Genomic DNA, 20,558 nt, shown 5'->3' with positions numbered 1-20,558 from the left:
ACTAAAAGGGCACTAGAACTTTTAATTTCCGTTCCAATAAGTACTCCCACGATATTCTAGGATGACTGGGTCGATACGATCACCCCTGGGAAAAAAAACAAACAAAAAAAACAAAAAAACAAATACACGCAAATCCGTGATCTTTCTTCTAGCAAAAAATGCAAACTTCCACATTTTGGTAAATAGGAGCTTGAAACCTCTACAGTAGGGTTCTCTGATACGCTGAATATGATGGTGTGATTTTCATTAAGGTTCTATAACTTTTATGAGGTCTTTCCCCCTTTTTTCGAAAATCAGCCAAATATATTCAGGCGTGTAACTTTTGATCGGTAGGACTAAACTTGAAGAAAGTTATATATTTGAAATCGGCATTAAAATTTGATTCTTTTGATGTATCTATTGGTATCAAAAACCCGTTTTCTAGAGTTTCGGTTACCATTGAGCCGGGTTGTTTCCTTACTTACTGTTCGTTACCACGAACTGTTTGAAAACTACGATGCAGGTATATTCCTATTAAATTATAGAGAGCTGGTTATAATATATAGGTATTTAATATAATAGAGATGGTTACGTTATAGTCAGTGATCCAAAACTCGCTATCGTTCAAAAAAAGGGAAGGGGTGGCTCACATCAGCTGCAGTTAGTTTGAGGGTGGATTCTATGGTAATCAGGGGCGCTTACAACCAATATCGGGGTGTACAAGTTCGTACGCATGCAGAACATGGTCATTTTAGCCTATAAAGTCAAATTTGGCCTATAGCGACGTCATACCTCTCTTGATTTTTTTAAATGGTAAAATAAACTACAAACTGTATAAACTTTACATATTCTGAATCATAAGAATAAGTACTTTCATCTGGTATTTTTAGTTTTTCCTCACAACATTTATTTGTTTAGTTAACCCCTATTTAATTTTGAAAACAAGGTTTTTTAATATACTTTTTCTTAGTTTTTTCGGTGTTTCTGAAATTTTTGCATACATAAGCATATTTTTTTATGCTTTATTTGAATTTTGCTCGTAGTTACGAGTCAAACCATGTACATCTTTTCAAAAAAATATTAATTCTTGAGCAACTATTTATTTTTTCTAAATAACGTCATAGCTTTAACAAATTAGCCTACAAAGACCAAGTTTTTTTTTAAATTTTTTGTATCTGTTAAAAAAAAAAATTAAAAGGAATGAAACTGCACATATTTTAACCTTCAGAATTTATTTTACACGCTTTTAATAAAAAAAAATTCTATAATTTAATCTGAAATAATATATAATCTTTTTAAACATAAAAACACCCCCCCCACATTTCAAAAAAAAGAAAATTTTCGCAAGAGTGGCGTTTTACTTGAAATATTTTCGAAATTTCCTATAAATTTTATCTCAACCAACTATATATCACTCTTTCTTTAATCAAATTTTGTATTTACATTTTATATGTCTAATATTTTTAACCAGGAAAAATAAAACAACAGATGCCTCGTTCTGCGATCGCATGTACGAATTTGGTTTCCATAGCAATAAAAAAAACTGAGCATCTTACATATCGGGTTTTAGTTGCATAAAGTAGCGAAAGTTATAACATAAAAGGAAAGGATTTAGGATATTTACCTGATCTAGCTAAAGGTAAGGATTCCGGCAACAACGAGTTTAGGGGGGGGGGGTGTCAGGGGTCTTGAGTGAGGTACACCTTGTTTTCTAGCTTAGTAATGTTGCTTCATTATTGTGTTTTCATTGTCGGGTTTTCATTCTTGTGTTACAATTGTTGTGTTTTCTTCTGAAATTCAGTTTGTTCCATTTCCTGTTACCCTTCGACCGAGGGTTCCACAACTTGGGACAGATGTAGGCTACATTCCATATCCAAATTAATCCAGATTTAATCTCGGATTTTTACTTTTATTGAAAATTTTTGTGATGAATTCTGATATTTAACGATGATTTATTTTCTAAAGGTTGCTCGTCAACGTCTCCTGCAGACTTCGGAACAACTGTTGATGTGACTGGTGTGTCGAGCGGATGTTTCGGGAGGAATCCTCGGAAAAGAACTTGACAGATGGTAACCGACAACTCTCTTGGCACTCAAGCTAGTGAACATGCCTGGAAGGTTAAAATCCCCATGAAAACGCGACGTTGTGACTCTGCTTCCTTACTTTCTTTGTTTGAAAATAGTTACGAGAATCCGGTGCCATTCTCGGTGCCGAACCTGGACCTCTGCTTGACGCTTATAGGTTGTGTCCTACGAAACTTCTTGAACTGGAATTTGAAGAGCCAACTCCCGGTTGGAAAGCCTTCAACACAAGAATCGTTTCTTTCTGGTGTAGCAAAACCACCGTAGGTTACTTACCCTTGCTTCCCTATTCACTAACATCCTGTGAAGTCGTAGCCTCTGCCATTAGCATCTGTCAAAAAGCAGCAGCGAAGCTTGGAAACCAGTACACGGCCATCAGTCAGGATCTAGCTGTCTATGAAATAAGCTATGGCCTTCGAAAGTCCCAGCCCGAAAAATTCTCCAATCTAGTTCTCTTATTGGGCGGTTTTCACAAGCTCATGAACTATTTGAAAGCGGTTGGATCTCTCATGGATGGAGCAGGACTAAACGAAGTTATTGTTGCGGCGGAGATTCTCAGGGAAGGTATTGCGAATAAGGTCCTTTCAGGAAGGAACATCTATCAGGCACTCCATGCTCACTTCGAGGTCTACGAAGGAATGAACGCATTCTGGTGGGAGGCATTTGAGAATTGGCTTGAAACATCCTGCTTCGTTTTAGTGCCTTCTACAGTAGTGAAACTTCGAATCCTGAGTGATGCAAATGAACGCTTCAAAAGTGAAACTAGTTCTGAAGCATGTAAACAGATAGGAGATGCGTTGGACAGTATTGCTCTGCCTTTCTTGAAGTTCAACGTGTCCAGATCTGCCGTACGAAATCATAGACTCTGGATCAACTATTTAGGTCTTATCTGTTCCTGAAACAACTATCTTAATGCTGAAAGAGCTGTGGACAGGGGGTCCCACTTAAACGCCACAAAAGAGATGATTCCGATTTTCTTCGCCTCTGGAAACCATAAACACGCCGCAGCTTCGCTTAACTACCTAGAAGAAATGTTATGCCTGCCTGAAAAAGCGCCAGAAATTTACAGAGGGTTTGTAAGTGACAATTTTGTTGTTAGAAGAACAACCGAGTCGTTTTGCAGCATTGCATGCGATCTGGCTTTAGAGTCGACTTTTTATATTGCCATAATTTATCATAGAGAATTTTATGGTATAGTGGGTGCGATAACAAAGGAAAATTCCATGGACCGATATCTGGCTATTCTCTCCTTTCTTGAAGCAGTCCTCAGAACGCTGAAAGACAAACTGAATACGTATACAAGGTACTGAAGTATCATGAAGATGCTACCGCGTTTACGAATCTGACAATCAAAGATAGAAATCCGGTTATGGATTTGGTAGAGTTGTTCAGAAACCCATTCAAGACGACGAGAACAGAGCTGCACAACTTTATGACAGGTGATACAGCTCCAGAAGCCATAGCAAATAGTCTGCTGAACCTCCGAGAAATTGCCTTTGAAGCCATAAGCTCGTATCTTGAAGGGACATCCACGAAATTAAAAGTTGGCATAGTACAAACTTTCGCCTCTGTTGCCAAAAAAGAGCCACAAAAATTTTTTTGGGGAAACTGAGCTGCTTAAACTAGTTCTGCGTCTTGCAGATTCAACACAAACTTCGTCCCTCTGTGAGCTGCTGAAGTACGACTTACAGCCATATCCGGCCTCACTTGAAGTATTATCATCAAGTAGTAGGGAGCCTCAGCTTCGTACTGGTACAAAGTCAACATCCCTGAACTACAGTCTGCAACAGTCTGGCTTGCAGTCATGACCAAAAATGGTTCCACATACGCTTTTTGAAGACTCCTCGATCTGACTATATAGTTGATGTCATGAGTGTCATAAGGTGTTATCGACCAGAACAAAATGAGACGCTAGCAGATTTTGGAATAAGAATTTACGATGGGATTCTTAGGAAAATACCCGAAGCTTGTCAGTCCTCTTCTTTGTCGAAGCTGTAGCTTGGTTGGTGACAGGTATGACAGTCTTAGTGACGATAGAACCCATGATGAATACTCGTTTAACCTCAAAGAAGCATCTGGCTGTCGAGACAAAAGAGGAGATCCTAGAGGAAATATTTCCAGCCCGTTTACTTCCTCTAGCAAAAATGCAACACCCTGGGACGGAATTCTCAGTAGTTGCTCAGCCAAAGGTCGACTCTTGAAAGTTTTTATCGAGGTCTGGGAGGACAAAATTTTAACCCGTCTGATGGTTCATCTCGCTGGAGGTATCGAGAGACGACATAGAGCTGTTACCGTTACGCCCCATGGAAGCTCTGTTGATGACGATCTCTCGTCTTGCCATGAGGAAGCAGACACTCGGGTGTTATACCACACAGCAGTTGCCGTAAGACGAAAGAGCACACTTGTGATAATACGATACTGATATCGTCTTACTAGCTGCATACTACTTCCAGTGTCTTGCTAGTCTCGGCCTCAAGCAGCTCTGGGTTAAGTTTTCGTCCTACTGCATACCTATTTATAAGGCAGCACAAAAACTAGGAGTAACATTTTGCAACGCCTTGCCGTTTGTCCACAGCTTGAGTTGATGTGACACCAATGGCTTTTTGTATGGAATTGGAAAGGTCCGAATTTTTCGAGCTGCAAAGTTTACAGAAACTTTGTTGGGGTCTTTGGGTGATAAAGCTCGAGTCCTTGCAGAGAAGCCATCATCTGTGCAAAGTGATGGTTTAGTCAACGTCTGTAAGCAGCTTTTGGTTACAGTGTATGGCAGAATTGTGACTAACTTCAATAGTCTGAATGATCTTTAAGTTCACTTGTACCCAAGATTGGAGGATTTGCGGCTTTTACCACCAACTGATATCTCGTTTCTGCTTCATTTGAAAAGGTGCATTTTTCAGTCACTGATTTGGATCCAAAGCCACAGCCCTGTATTAATTTACCTCAGGCTACCGATATGGGCTGGAGAATTGAAGATCATGAACTGAAGCCAGACCTAGTATCTGCGATGCTGCATGGGCTAGCATCGCTTTCCTTTTGCAACTGTGACAAGATGTGGTGTGGCTGGCATTGCAAATGCTCCAAAATAGGTTTCTGTGACAGCGCATGCAAGTGTGGAGCTGACCCCCAAAAATGCCTACTTTCTGATGTGAATCAGAACGAATCTGAAGACGAAGACGAAGATGAAAAAGAGATTTGAGCCACCGTTTCATGTTCAGTTTTAAATATTGGATCTTTATTTGTTTTGATATTAAACTACTAATGCAGTCGTCTAAACCTTACTTTCATTTGATCATGACGGTTGCCGTCTACTACATCAGCGGCCGTTAACCCAATCTAACCGATTGGATCATTGGCCCCTGCTACGCTGGGATTTAAAGAAAAATAGTATCTCAAATCAGCCTTAGTCACCTCTTCACCACGTGTTCACACGGCTTCGCCACCTTGAGACTCGTGTATGAGCCTATGTAAGTCCGATTGTATCTACTACTACATAAAAAATAAATAGTTGCTCAAGAATTAAGATTTTTTTGGAAAAGAGGCACATGGTTTGACTCATAATGACGAGAAGAATTCAAATAGAGCATAAAAAATATACCAAAGTCGCGCATGCGATCGCAGAACGAGGCGTCTGTTTTTTTTCTGGTTAAAAATATTAATTGTACAGAATGTAAATACTTCATTTGATTAAAAAAAGAGCGATGTATCGTTTGTTGGGATAAAAATTAAAGGTTGTCTATCGAGTAAAACGCCACTATTCAGAAAATTTTCTTTTTTTGGGGGGGGGGGGATTTTCTTGTTCCAACGCGATCATATTCTTGCAGATTCAAGTCTCGACTTTGTTTTTATTAACTACGTGTAAATGACATTCTGACGGTTCGAATGATGAGCAGTTTAATTCTTTTTCATTTTTTAACAGCTAAAAAAAAATTTAAAAAGAAAACTTGGTCATTGTTGGCTAATTTCTGAAAGCTATGACGTTAGTTAGAAAAAATAAATAGTTGCTCAAGAAGTAAATTTTTTTAAAAGAGGTACATGGTTTGACTTTTAATAACGAACAAAATTCAAATAAAGCATAAAAAGATATACTTGTGTAGGCAAAAATTTCAGTTAAACCGAAAAAAATAAGAAAAAGTATATATAAAGCCTTGTTTTCGAAACTAAATAAGGGTTAACAAATAAAAATAAAGATTATGAGGAAAAACAAAAATACCAGGTGAAAGTACTCTCTCTTAGGATTCAGAATATGTCAAGTTTATAAAGTTTCAGTTTATTTTACCATATAAAAAAATCGAGAGCGGTATGACGTCGTTATATGCCAAATTTGGCTTTATAGGCTAAAATGACCGTGTTCTACACGCTTGCCAACTTGTGCACCCCGATATTCGTTATTCGCGCCCCCGATTACCCTAGAGTATACCCTCAAACACTCTGCAGCGAATGTGAGCCACCCCTTGAAAGATAACGGTCCCTGGATCACTGACTATTAGGTATTTAACATAATGTGTTCTGAGCGGCCTGCTTTCCATGATTTTTTTCTTTATTTCCCGTAATTTTGTTAATGAAGTATTATATTTTCATCATATTTTGGCAAATTTTATTAACAGAACTAATCGTTATGATTAACCTAACTTCACTTTTTGAGTGTTTCTGGAATATTTAACAAGTGCTAGAAATGTTGTAAGTGTTGGACGTTACTGAGTAATATTGATATTTTTTTATTATCTTATTTTGATTATGAAAAAGCGATATATTTGACGCCTTCAGACTTTGTAGCTATAAAAATAAAGTTTTTCGAAGTAAACTACCAGATCAATATGACACTCTTGACAAAAAAATATTAATGATAAAATAAAAAAGTATGGGGAAAATACAAAGTTTTATAATTCCTTTAATGAGGCTTCAGAAATCGGCTCAAGGGCACTCAAACATGCTAAGCCTGATGGTCTAGCTTCATAAGGATTGTCCCCTTTTTAGGGTGTTTGTCTTCTTTTTCTAAGATTAATTAAAAATATTTTTGAAAAAGAAATTTTAAAACCAAAGTTAAAGATATATCAAAAACTTAAAAATACCAGAAATTAAAGAATAAATGGTACTGTTTTGCTTAATGGTACACAACGGCTATAGACAGTCGAATGAATGCAGTGATGGAGACCCGTAAAACGGGTAATTGTTATCTAAATTGATTGAAGAGTGTGGTTTCTCATTGAATTTACAATCTTTAAACTGTTGTTTTTTGGGGTTGAGGGGGGGAGGTACCTAGGTTATGCTACGCATTTAGTATATGCTATGCGCTACCCCCACCCTCCTAATGTGCAAATATATAGCCCAAATTTGTTTTTAAACTATTATATATATACATGCTATTTTATTTTTGTATTAGCATTAACCAAACTTGACTTCTTTAGTGTGTACCATTAAGCGGAACAGTAACAATTAAATGAAACCCCAAACGAACAGAAATTAAATACACTATCTTAGCAAACAAACATACAACATGTGCTCGTATAAATGAATGAATAAATATTAAAAGAGTAAAACATAAATTGAATATTCAAATTAAGCTTAAAACGAACCAAAATTACTACAAACAAGAGTTTGGCAACTGCACCCCTCCCCGTCCTTTAACAGTAAAATTCTAAAGCCTACTGTATTATTTACATCTTATTGAAAACTATGTGTGTCTTCTGGTACTTGTTAAACATCACACACAAAAAAACTCAAAAAGTGAAGTTAGGTTAATCATAATGATTAGTTAGGTTAATCATAATGAAATATAACAAACCATGATGAAAATATAATAATTTATCAACAGAATTATGGAAACTCCAGAAGACAATTATGAAAAGCAGGCCGCTCAGATCTCATTATAATATATGCCTAACCTAACCATCTCTGTATATGCAATATTTAATAAAAGTATGCCTGTATAGTATTTTATCTCGCTCAGACTAAGCTGACTATCTCCGAGCGGATGCAGAAAACTGGTTTCTTTACAGATCAAGAACAAAGTGTGGTTACCATAACACGTAAGTATCATTAACTGTGAGCAAATTAAAAAATTACAACGTTGCGATATATTCTTCAAAGTTCAACACGTTCAAAGTTTCAAATTTCAACATTCCCCTTGGCATTCCCTGGAAGTAATTACAAGTATATGTAGTACCAGTTGCAAGCAATTCCAGTCACAGTTGCAAATTGTCGCAGTTGGAAGTAGTCACATCTGTGGTCGCAAACAGACACATTTGGAGCTAAAATAGTAGCAGTAGCACAGTGGCGGTTCCGGCCTCTCTTGTACCCGGGCGAAATCTTGATGGGCCCCTCTCCCCCTGTCTCCCCAACAATTTTCAGGCCAAATTTGAACGAATTTTTCATTTAGTAACCCATCTTCACTTTGTTAATTAATTAATAAATTATTTTACTTTATCTATTAATTAATGATTTATTAATTATTTTCATTTATTAACTGTGCCCTCTATTTTATTTTAATAAAAATAAAATTTTAAAAATTAAAAAATGATTATAACCGTTAGATTAGTTATTTGAAATATTGCGTCCCTAAAATTTCTGCACCCAGGACAATTGCCCCCTCTGTCCCTCCCCCAGAACCTCTGTAGTAGTAGTGGCTCTGAAAGTTTTAAGTTGATAACTTAACCTGTTCTTAAAATATTGCAGATATGCCTTTTTGTTACTTTAGAACCAGATAGTTTCTTTTGATTTAGCTCAACATATTCCTCAACATTTCACGAAATTTCGCTATAATACCCTTTGACTTTCCAGAAACTTACAGAATTAAACATTCTCCCCTTTGCCAATGATAAATCCTGCATGCAAAAATGGACAAGTTTCATAATTTACGTTTCTTACCCCGGGGGCTGTGGGGGCAGGGTATCGCCAGAGGCATAAATATTAAAGTTTGTGACTATTTTGAATAAAATCGCTTTTTATGAGCTCTATGAGTGTTAAGGGGAGCATCTAAAAGGGCGAGAGGAGCGAGGTGGTTGCCCTTCGTTCCTTTTTCAACATCCCTCTCAACCTGTCTTTAAAGTTTCAACTTTATTCGTTTAGCCGTTCCTTAGATGTTGTTGTTTTGGCCTTTTGACAAACCTCCTGCATTTAGTATGCTTTGGTTTTGTTTTACATTACCCTAAACATTTTCTAAAAGCTTTACCTTAATATTCTTAGCTTTTTAAGGTTTTATGACATGCCGTCCCTTTTTCCATGGGATATCCATGACGACCTGTGACGTCACGACAGCCCTAGCAAGATTCCTACAACATGCCCTGGCAAGATTCCTACAACATGCCCTGGCAATATTCCTGAGATTCCAGGTACGGAAGTTTGTTTCAGTGTTAAAAAAGAGTTCAATGTGTCAATATCAAAGATATTTTTAATGGATACTTATACATTATTGGATACGGAAAGCGTTAGCGAGATGGAGCCTAGAGTGCCTAAAGTAGCAGTGGAAATTACAATGGTTTGCCGACTAACCCTAGAATGGGACAAGATGTATGCGGGATATGTTATATCATTAAGGAAAATCAAGTTTGAAGAACATTTATGCTTTGCGGCTAAAGTGAATATAGTGTATATGCAGAGTCTACAAGACGGATTAAATGCATTAGCGAAATGTATTGAAGAAAACAATCTATTGAAAAAGGAGTTTGTTTCTAGCGAGATTCTTAGTCTGTAATTGGCAGTGAGAGATTTGAAAACCAGAAAATCTTACTTAATCTAGTAAAATTGGAAAAGTGGTTAATTTTAGATGATAATTTTCTAGAACTATCTCTTAAAAGAAAAATATTTTATCGAGAAATGCTCAACGATATAATGGGAACTGATTCCCCATCTTTAGACTATTATATGAAACTTTGTCATCGTGGCCCAGCTGCTTTTACTCTATTTATAGATATATTAATTGAGAAAAAACAAAATGATATTGTGGTTTTGCTTTAATCTACTACTTAGCCGGCCATGTTGTAAGAAATCGTGCCTAAACAAGTTTTGTGACGTCACTCCTCCTAAAAGATATTTTATTGATCGTGAGTCAGTTTCTTTTTGTAAGTGAGACAGTCAACATCGAAAAATGTTTTACACTGCCCATCATGCTTATTTACAGGTACATTGGGCAGCTGGTCATCCTGTAAGAATTCTCATTTTGCTGCTGGCTAAAATTAAAAGTGTAGATTATGCAATCCATGCAAATTGCGTAAAGGATATGCTGTGCAAAGTAAAGGCTATAATTCCTGTCATGAAGAGATTTATGACTCTCATACAAGTCGTTTCTTATGCTTTAATTGTCATTATGATAAACGTGATCAATGGGAAAAATAATTACCCTGGCATCATTGCAAAAACCCTAAACGTGATTTCTGTTTATTTTTAAGAGACTGGTATTGTCGTGGTTTTAAATTGTTTTGGGAAGAAGAACCTGGTGTACGCTTCAATTGCTGGAATAATAAAAAAGTATGGTTTTTACGTCATTGTTGTAAAGATACCGACTACTATTATTATAAACCTACTGAGTTTTATTTGGCTGTTACAGAAAGTGATTCATCATATGAGATATTTTGTGTGTGACATTGCCTCAAATAAGCAAATCGAAACACTTGAACTTTGTAATATGAATCAGAATAGTATTATTGACTTTACAAACAGATTCAATAGAAGTGAAATGATATATTTTAGAATATGTAACCCTGACTATGCATCTTTGCATGCCCAGATGAATACAAGTTAAATCCTGACGAGCTGCTTCCACTTATCGTTTCTAATAATTATTTATATGTAGAAGAAGAAATCTAAAAATGATACAGTGTTTTGTACATACAAATTTTATTAGGAAACAAATTTAAATACATTTTTAAAGCATTTCACTCTTAGGATACAGAAATTTATATTGTATAGGTAGGAAAGAGTATTTTCTACTAGAAAGTCCTTCAATCAAAGGATTGTCACCATAAATCTCAAGGAATTGACTCTAAGTATCTCCGCGACATCGAGAAACAAAATATAATAGTGCATGAAAATCACAGCTTTTGGTTGATTAATCTATTACTCGCTTCCGATTTTGAATAATGAATTTTCCACTTTGCTCATGAAAATTTTGAATGTGAGGCGTGTAGAATGTATACGGTAGGCCAAGAGGATCGAAAATTTCTATATTCTTTCTTTTTTCAAAGATGCATAGCCAATGCCCCGTCTTTACAGTTGATGGACTGCTATTAACATTGATAGGGATATTGTTAACTTGTTCAATATGCTTCAGGAAATCCAAAGGTATACAATAGGATTTGTATTTGGACATGTAAGGATCCAATTTGAATACGTTGATTATTTGATTCGTGTTCATGGTGCCAAGTCTAATAGAACACTGCCATCAGGAGTAATTTTCCAATAGGTCTCAAATTGATTTAGCGAGATTAATTCAATTCTTTCCTCCAATGGATCTGCAAAGGTACACTCTAAACCTGTATTACCCTTTCCGACATTATTCATATCTTGAGTTCCGGACAAATCCATTACAATGATACAATGAGTTTTCGCAAACATTTCTTCGGTTACACCATTTTCAAATAACTGTGAATCTCGATCTAAGGGATTGCATTGTCAATTCAAATAGTTTCCTGTAGGATTTATCAAAGGATAAATTATAGAGTGGAATTCCATTTACTTTACATACATGAATGAAAGTCCAAACATTTCGAATTTATGCGGGGAATCTACCCATGATCCAACGGCGCAAGCGCTTTTTTCAAAAGCTAAAGCAAGTTTTAAATGAATTTCTCAGTTTAGTGATATATTTATTTAGTGATGTATTTAATTAACTTTAACAAAAAATTTAAATAAAAAATTATTATGATTCACTCAAAACAAAACGATTGACGTGGAGTGAAACAGGTAAAAAAATACCATATTCATGTTGTGGGGTCGCACTCACAAACCAATAAGCAATTAAAACTTAATTTAAATTGAATCTAATCAAGTCAGCTCCAAAACAAACAAAACTAGAATTCATACTTACTTAATAATTTTTCTTTAAATTTTGCTTTAAAACCACTAAAAGTTTCTAGTTTCTTCATACCATTATCCAAATTATTCCATAAATGTATACCCTTTATAACACAAGAAAGCGTGGACCTGGCAGACGAGTATAATAATCATTTTTACCCCTAATATTTTGGTTATGTATATTCCATTGACTGTAAAACCAACCGTTAAAACACTCTGGCAGCTGCTTCATATTGTACCTATACGTAAACACTCATATATAAAAATAATGAAGCTCCGCCTCTGGCAATATCCTAAGATCCCTCTAGACTTCTCGAACTGATTCTATTTCTGATTTTCCTGATAATAATCTAATAGACTTGTTTTGGATATTTCACACGGGATTGACAATTGAAGATAATGTACCCGCGTATACAGAATAACGATACAAAATCTAGGGATGGATTGACGAAAAATAGAGAAGCCTTGGTATACTGGTTGGAAACATATATTTAAGTTTACGAATCATCCCCAAATTACGCGATAGAATTCGGGATAAAGTTTCAATATGGGATTGGAAACTGAGAGTCTCATCTATAATAATGCCAAGATACTTTACTGCCTCTTGACGAGCAATCGTACCATCTTCATATGCTATATGCTGTATCCATGGATAATAATTCGATGTCCTCGAAAATATGAGAAAATTACTCTTAGAGGGGTTCACCTTTTACTGATTCACTCTTAGCCATCTTGAAACCTCATTTAGCGAATCTCGAACACTCTCTAGGAGCAATCTCTTTACTTTGATATCACCACTAAAGAAGTATCATCAGCAAACATAGGCACTGTAGTCGCGCTATCCTTTTTGACGATCTCACTGATTCTTGTTTCCAGTTTACTTACAGACTGTGGAAGATCATTCACAAAAATTAAAAATAGTAAGTGTCCAAGTACCGAACCCTGTGGAACTCCACAGTCAATAAAATTACCATCAAAACCTATATTACCAATTTGAACATATTGTTTTCTACAAGACAAAAAAGAACGTAAAAACGAAAGAGCTGGACCCCTAATCCCATAAATTTTACACTTCATTAACAGAATATCATGACTGACCGTATCAAAAGCCTTTACAATGCCTAAAAATACAGTTGCCACTTTATATCCATTATCTAACGCCATATTAATAATGGTAGTCAAATCTATGTTTGCTTGCTCAGTAGTGTGATCTTGATGAAATCGCAATTGTGTAGGAGTAAATATTCTCTGGTCTTCCAGGTACTGATAAATTCGGATCGAAAAGCATTTTTCTAGTATCCTAGACATAATGGGTAAAATCGAAATTGGTCTATAATTTTCAACATCACCAGTAATCCCTCCTTTATGCATTGGTATCACTTTCGCTGATTTAAAACAACTCGGAAACAATCCTTCTTTTAGACACTGATTAACTAATGAAACAGAAGTTTGAGCAATCACATCCCAAAATGTTTTCATTACTCTAATTGAAACAATATCAGAGTCAGAAGCGGTACCTTTCATGCCATAAACAATTTTTCGAACTTCAGATTCCTGAACTGGGATTATATTTAACTATATTTTGATCTCATTTTTAAGTTATTTTTTAAAAGCCGGTGGTCCGGGTTTGCTTATAATCGACTCTTTCACTCTCCATCCAACTGTCGAGAAATGGTTAGCAAATTCTTCACAAATTTCCTCTGCATTTGTAAGACTGGTTCCATCTTTACGAAATATTTTCTGAAGGATTCCTCCAGATGATTGTCCTAAAGTGCTTCTTACCACATTCCATGTTTTCGACGGATTTCCAGATATTTTTTCAAATTCTATTTTATAATAATCTTTTCTAGCCCTTGTCTAACAGGAGTCTGTTTAGGGCATTACGATAACTCTTATAAATTCGCTCGTTTATATCGCAGGGATGATGTAACTTTTCCTCATACAAATTATTCTTCTTAATTATCGATATCAATAAACTTGGAGTAATCCAAAGCTTCTTTGAAGTTTTTCTTCTATTTTTCTTAATGTTCTTAGAGCATTCTTCCATGGATTGCTTAATTATTTGGTAAAAGACTCTAAAATTAGAGTCAATATCCGCAAAGACTGAAAACTCTGTATTCCAATCCTTATTGGCTAGCTCATTTCTACATTTCAGAAGTGTGTCTTTATCGAGTAGCATCCTCAGCTTGAGACTGCTCTTCTTTATGGACTTTTCATTATCAAAACATGCCAAGTAACTTGCAAATACACCAAAATGATCAGAAGTATCACTTATAAGAACGCTTGGACTACCACACATATAATTTGAAAATATGTTATCCAGACATTTCGATGACGTCCTCGTAACACGAGTACTAATATTAATGGCAGGGATATAACCAAATGAAATCATCAAGTTTAAAAATCTGTCTGTATGTGATCCATTATCCAATAGATCAATGTTAAAATCTCCCATTATAAAAATAGGACTTCGATTTGGTATCTTTTCCAATTGTTCTTCAAGTAATTCATAAAACTCAATAAGAGATCCTGACGGTGGCCTATATACAATCAGAACATAACCCCAACGTCCAGACAGCTCTAACTGCAAAATAAAAGGCTCAAAAACCATTTCTTTATATATTAAAACATCCTCTCGGACACTTGCCCGTATGTCAAAACGTATATACGCTGCCAGTCCCCCGTGTCGGTGAAGTTAATGATTTTTCGTGTAAAGATTATAGCCTGAAATATGTAAAAGTTCTGAATTACGGTCATTTAACCAAGTTTCAGTCAGTTCAATTACCTGAAAAATAGATAAATTGGAAATTTAATTTATAAAATCTAAACTTGAACTCAATCCTTGGCAATTCAAATGAAACACATTAAATCTATCCGAAACATTACTACATGCCATCTGCATTTGTTTTACGAATAAATATTTAGAATCTTCAAACTCCAACCTATAATAACCACCAAGCTCACCACTTCCATCAATAATTTCATTATACCTACTTTCAAAATTTACCTTACTATTTTCCAGCTCCAACACATTAATTTGTCCTGGAGGAGACTCCAATCTTTCATCCAACATCAACAGCCAAACATAAAAATTTGAATACGACTCCACAGGAGACACAATTCAATACATTCTAAATATAAATTTATTACATGCTGCGCAATAACAATAATAACACCAATAATAATAGTGAGATAAAAAAATAACAACAGCAGAAAAAGAATAAAGAAATATTAAAAAAAAACACAACAACAATGACTCAAAGCGGTACACCTTGCACATTGGGTGCCTTCTCATATATTTACATTTTGTTACGCTACAAACAATCAACTATGAACTATATGAACCATCAACTATGAAACTTTTTCAATTTCCCGCCAAAATTTCTTTTTATCACTAATTAATCACCAGCTACTCCTTAATCAATGGGAACATGAATTCGAACAGCTATTATTCCTCGTAAGCTTCAGTAATTGTCGTTATGTTGGTAACGAAATGAATGATTATTTGGTACATAATCAAGTTCAGGAATCAAATCGTCCGGTGAATATTTAGCGCGTGTCCCATTGGGTCGATTGAAAAGTAACACAGGTGGAAAAGTTTTCGAGATCTATGCGTCTATCCCTAATTTGTGTAGTTCTACCCTTTCAATCAACAAATCATTTCTTGCTTTGCGAACTTCAGCTGGGACATCATCACTGAGATAAATATCACGGAACGACGACACTGCTTTACCTTTTAATTTCCTGGCATTTTTCAAAATATGAATTTTCGATTTTTTATCAGATACTTCAACACGAATAAATTTCTTGTGCTCACTCACTTGGGTTACCTTGAATGGTGGGACAGGAGCCATTTCGAGTCCTTCCGTAAGAATACTTTTGAAGATATCCTTCGAATTTTGTTCAGATTTACAAGAGACATTCCATACAATAATATTCTTTTCCAGTTTATCAAACTCGAGCCTGGCCAATCTCATACTCAAGGTATTTGATTCCTTACTCTGAGCTATACAATCATCAGAAATTACTTTTACTTGATTTTTTAGAGATTCTTTGACTTTCTCAAGCTGCCTCACTCGTTCATCATTTTCAGTCAGCTGCCTTGCAAATCCTGCATATGATATCTCCAAATCTGCCACTTTATCTTCAATTCCCTTAATCCTATTTTCTAAAGAATCTAGCTTTTTTCCATTTTCTATTACCAAACTGATAACAGTATTTAGACTCTCCGCAACTGCTGAAATCGTGAATTTATTTGTAGAATCAGTGCTACTAGCAGTAACACTAAGATCATATTCCCCTTCTCCCCTTCAAGTGTTTCTGTATCATCGTCCCATGATTATTTCCAGACAACAAAATTAAATATCTGCTTAACTCATTAAGGACCAATTATTTATTCACGTGGGTCCGTTACGTGCAATTTGCTACGCCACCGTTAATCTGGGTACGGCTAAAACCCCTCTTCGTAAAAACTGCTCTAAATAATCCAAATTTCAAATAGAAAAAAAGCCAAAGTGCCACTTAGAAAATCGTACTTAGAAAATCGCCACTTAGAAAATCCACTCGTCATGCACACTAGACACCCCTAGTAAGGGCTTAAGCAATCAAATGCACAGTCGCAATCATATGTTAACAGCTGAACTTCTGCACATGTGAAATGTCAAGTTTGAATAAATTCCAATAACTTTCACAATATAATATAAATTCCGTCAACTTATAATCCTTAGTTTCCATTATATGTTTAATCTGCTTTAGATGTTCACCTGTTAGCAACTGAATGACTACTCATTGATAAATTATGAATCAGTTAGGGTACGCGTACCCATAGCGATATGGCGTTGATTCGTGATTGTATGAGGAACGAGCAATTTGATATTATTTCCAGTTGCTCTTAACTTTTCAATTGCCAAAGCAACAGAACTCATAATTTGTTGTTCTCGTTCGTGAAATATTGCCGAGGTGAGAGAGATTGTTGCATCGGGTGCAGTGCCAATTACTTTCAGCAAAATAAAATTGGACGGTGCGACTTGTAGCTTTATATTAATTAATCTTAACATTAAGGGTCAGCCATTGAGGTATATTAAATATCTCATGATTTAGTTTAAAGACTAAATGTAAATCTTTCGTTGTCACATCTCTAAGTATATTGCTACTGTCAGTGTCTGTTTTATATTCATATCCAATACCCATACCACTCGAGAGCTTAAAATACATTGGAGTCATCAACATGAATTGTATATAAATTGCATAATTTGAAAGATTATTGCTCGTCCTCACCATTGTTCCATTTATGTAGATACTTATTTGCTTAAACAAATTGTGTAGTACACAATTTTCATAGGATAAACCTCAGCTGCACTTGGTTTTTCATTGTTTGATTTTTTAATAATAACATGTAAATCTGTAAACGTTGAAGTCAAATCTATGAAATAATCTTCAGTGGAATAAATTTGAAAATGGACATTTTCAGAGAGCGACTGTTGTTGATAAAATTGTTCATAGTATCCGTGTTTTGCACTCACATCAACATTTTCCGCATTGAAAAGATTTAGAGATGAGTTGACTGATGGATGAGATTCTTTATGGGGTAGATACGCCATTTTTCTAGGAAAAAAAATCCTTTTTCGATCTTTTAACTTTCTTTTTTGATGCTTTGCACTTCCGGGCTGGGCTGAGATTGATGAGTGATGAGATCTTTCGCACCCTTTTTAAACCTTTTCGGCTTTGTCGTAATTTCAATCAATCGCGAAGGGACCGCGCGCTACACTTGAGAGTTTGTAAAACACTTTCTTTGAAATCCTTTCCAGACCCCCAATCATGTAATATAGAGGACGCAAAATCCGCGGCAACCAGTGCAATATATTTTTTTAGCCAGGAGTAGCGCAGAGCGAAACAGCTTAGCAAACCAATTGCAGAGACCGTAACTGGACATTGACGAAAGACCCCTGTAATAGTCTATTCCATGAGCCAACTGTCGTGGTCCAAGAGTAGCAACATGACAATCAGTATCAGGACATGCAAAATGAGTTTTATTAGCCGTCTCACTGAATGGGTTGAAAAGGATATGTAATCACAACCAAACCTTTTGTTATTGCTGTAGGATCACCCAATTCAATGCTTAATCTTAACTGACAGAGCTTCAAATACGAAGTTTTGGCTGGACATTTATTGAAGGTGCTTTATATTGTAGTGATAAATATGTTCACTAGAGGTTTTCAGTTCAAGAATACGTAGGAGGGGGATATTGCTATTACCGACTCTCGATCTTTCGACAAAGGATGGCTACAGAATTATAAAATTGTCAGATGAGAAGGCGAATGCATTGTCTTCATAAATAATATGCTGCTTACCACTGAAATTCTTTACTTTAATAATACGATCTTTAAAACGGAGAACCTCTCATAAATCCTCATTGACGAAAAGTTTTTTATTCTCAAATGGATTGGTAATGTAAATTCTCCTCTGTTCTGGTGAATAGTTGAAAAAGAATCCACCCTTTTTTCAATATGTAATGTTTTCGTTGATAAATCCAAAAAAATCGCTCAGATTGCTGTATTACCATACAGTGTAATCGCATAGGGGCAATTGTCAGAGTTGAAATTTACCACTTCACCCTCGTCGGAAAAGTCATTTTGTCTTACTTTTATATCATATACATGATCCGTTCTTAGGATATCATATATATTTTTGAGAATGCAATATGCAAGAGTAACTTCAAACTTTCCCTCAAATTTAATGGCAGGTTAGAGTTTTGTCCACAAATCACTCATTTTATTCAAATTGTCATAGAGAGGGTCAGAAACATTGGACATGAATGTCACATAAAAATGATTAGACATTGTGAACGTCTTCAGTGGGTATCCAAGAATCCAAATCACAGTTGTATCCTAGCCGGCAAACAAGCAACCGTCGCTTACAATTGCGAGTTCAAGTATTTAATATCTTTTCAATCTGGTACGTCCAACTATTTCCTACTTTTTGTAATTCAAAATCATAAGAGACCTCCAAGAATTTCGTCATCTGTCATATCACTAAGACAACACGTTGTGGGTTTAGAATCCAAGAGTTTTGACACTTTAAAAAGTTCAGTGGACTACAAGTATTTCCCGTTTTCAAAAATATTTCTTGTTCGATTGATTCGAACAGTATCACCAACATTACATTTTTGCTTCCTCACCTTTTCATTAGAATATTGTTTAAGGAAAAGTATATTATCACTACGATTAACTTTAAGAGGGCTAACATTGGACAAGGATTGATGAGGACGTTGATTATAAATCAACACTAATTTATCTAAATCTTGCCTTAAGACATTTCAATGTACAATATCTTGAAATTAAAAGTCGAATAGTTTGTATCAAACTTTCAGCCAATGCCGCCGTTATAAGATTATGAGTATGATAGAGTAATGTATTATATTTCAATAAAAGCATTTTAGCATGTGGATTAACAAATTCACTTCCGCGAACTGTTTGAATTTTTCTATTTGAATCTTGTTCAAACATGGATTCAAGGGCTTTAACAGCTTCGTTGCCCCTCTTTGACCACAATGGAACAGCATATGCATAGTGACAAAAACACTTATTACAAGTAAAATGTATTTGAACAGACTATTATGACATCTTTGAATGACGTATAGAGTATAAAGATTTGCTTGTAATATATGCAGAGGGTAAAAGGCTTTAGTTTTTTGATAGTCAAATTTTAAAACATGTTTATTGCCAATAAGACTTTTGGGAAAATTTGACGACTTGAAAAATTTATAGAAATGACTATCAAATGATTAGAGTCTCAAAGACTATCAAAAGATTTATGTCTAAAAGGATTTGATAGTCTCAATGGCTATCAAAGGATTACGATTCTCAGTCAGATCTGATAACAAATCAATTAAATTGTAGCTTTTGCCTTAGATTATAACTTCATTCTTTTTCTCGTCAATTTGTTCCTTTTCAGTGGGATAAGACAAGAGTCTTTTACTTTGCTCACGATAGAATGGGGGTAAAATATCTTTAACACTTGTTAATACATCTTCTTCTCTTTTTTAGGTCTTTTCAAAGTTTCAAAACTTCCATTGCTTTCAGAAGGTTGATCAATGGCATTTACTTTGAGTGGTTTTTTACGGTAAGCATGGCAACCTGTCCAATTGAGCAGAAATAATATAATGTAAAATAAAATATTAATAATGCAAAAAAATGCAAGATGCAAAGTTTGGAAATACCAGTGTTTGCTATAAGAGCAACATCCTTTTCTCAGGATTGGAAGAAGATTGCTACTAAGCACTTTCGTGGCTAAGTACGTAAATTGATGCGTTTTGATGCGGTTGGCATATAGTATATAATGTAAGAATTTTGGGACCAAGGGCGGACAAAACTATTTTCCGGAGGTATCTTATTTAAGCTTCTCGGTTAACCCCAGCAGGTACGTTTCAGAAAATTATTTAGGTCCTTACCTAAGGGCCCGCTACCAAAACTTTAATTCAATTACCATAGG

At 35.4% G+C, this 20,558-nt stretch overlaps 1 protein-coding gene across 1 annotated transcript in view; it reads left to right on the top strand.

The window, feature by feature from the left end:
• Window positions 1–20,189, top strand: part of LOC148941326 (putative G protein-coupled receptor B0563.6) — a 124,236-nt gene extending 104,047 nt beyond the window's left edge. The window contains exon 2 of the mRNA XM_089104044.1: window positions 20,114–20,189. Within this exon, the coding sequence (XP_088960170.1) occupies window positions 20,114–20,157 (44 nt within the window). The 3' untranslated portion in view covers window positions 20,158–20,189. The remainder of the gene's footprint in view (window positions 1–20,113) is intronic.
• The last annotated feature ends 369 nt before the right edge of the window (window positions 20,190–20,558 follow it).

Source organism: Artemia sp. Qi Xiang Cuo, chromosome 18 (genome assembly GCF_049724085.1).
Source record: "Artemia sp. Qi Xiang Cuo chromosome 18, ASM4972408v1, whole genome shotgun sequence".
In the NCBI taxonomy this organism is placed as follows: Eukaryota; Metazoa; Arthropoda; class Branchiopoda; order Anostraca; family Artemiidae; genus Artemia; species Artemia sp. Qi Xiang Cuo.
This window is presented reverse-complemented; position numbering and strand designations above follow the sequence as displayed.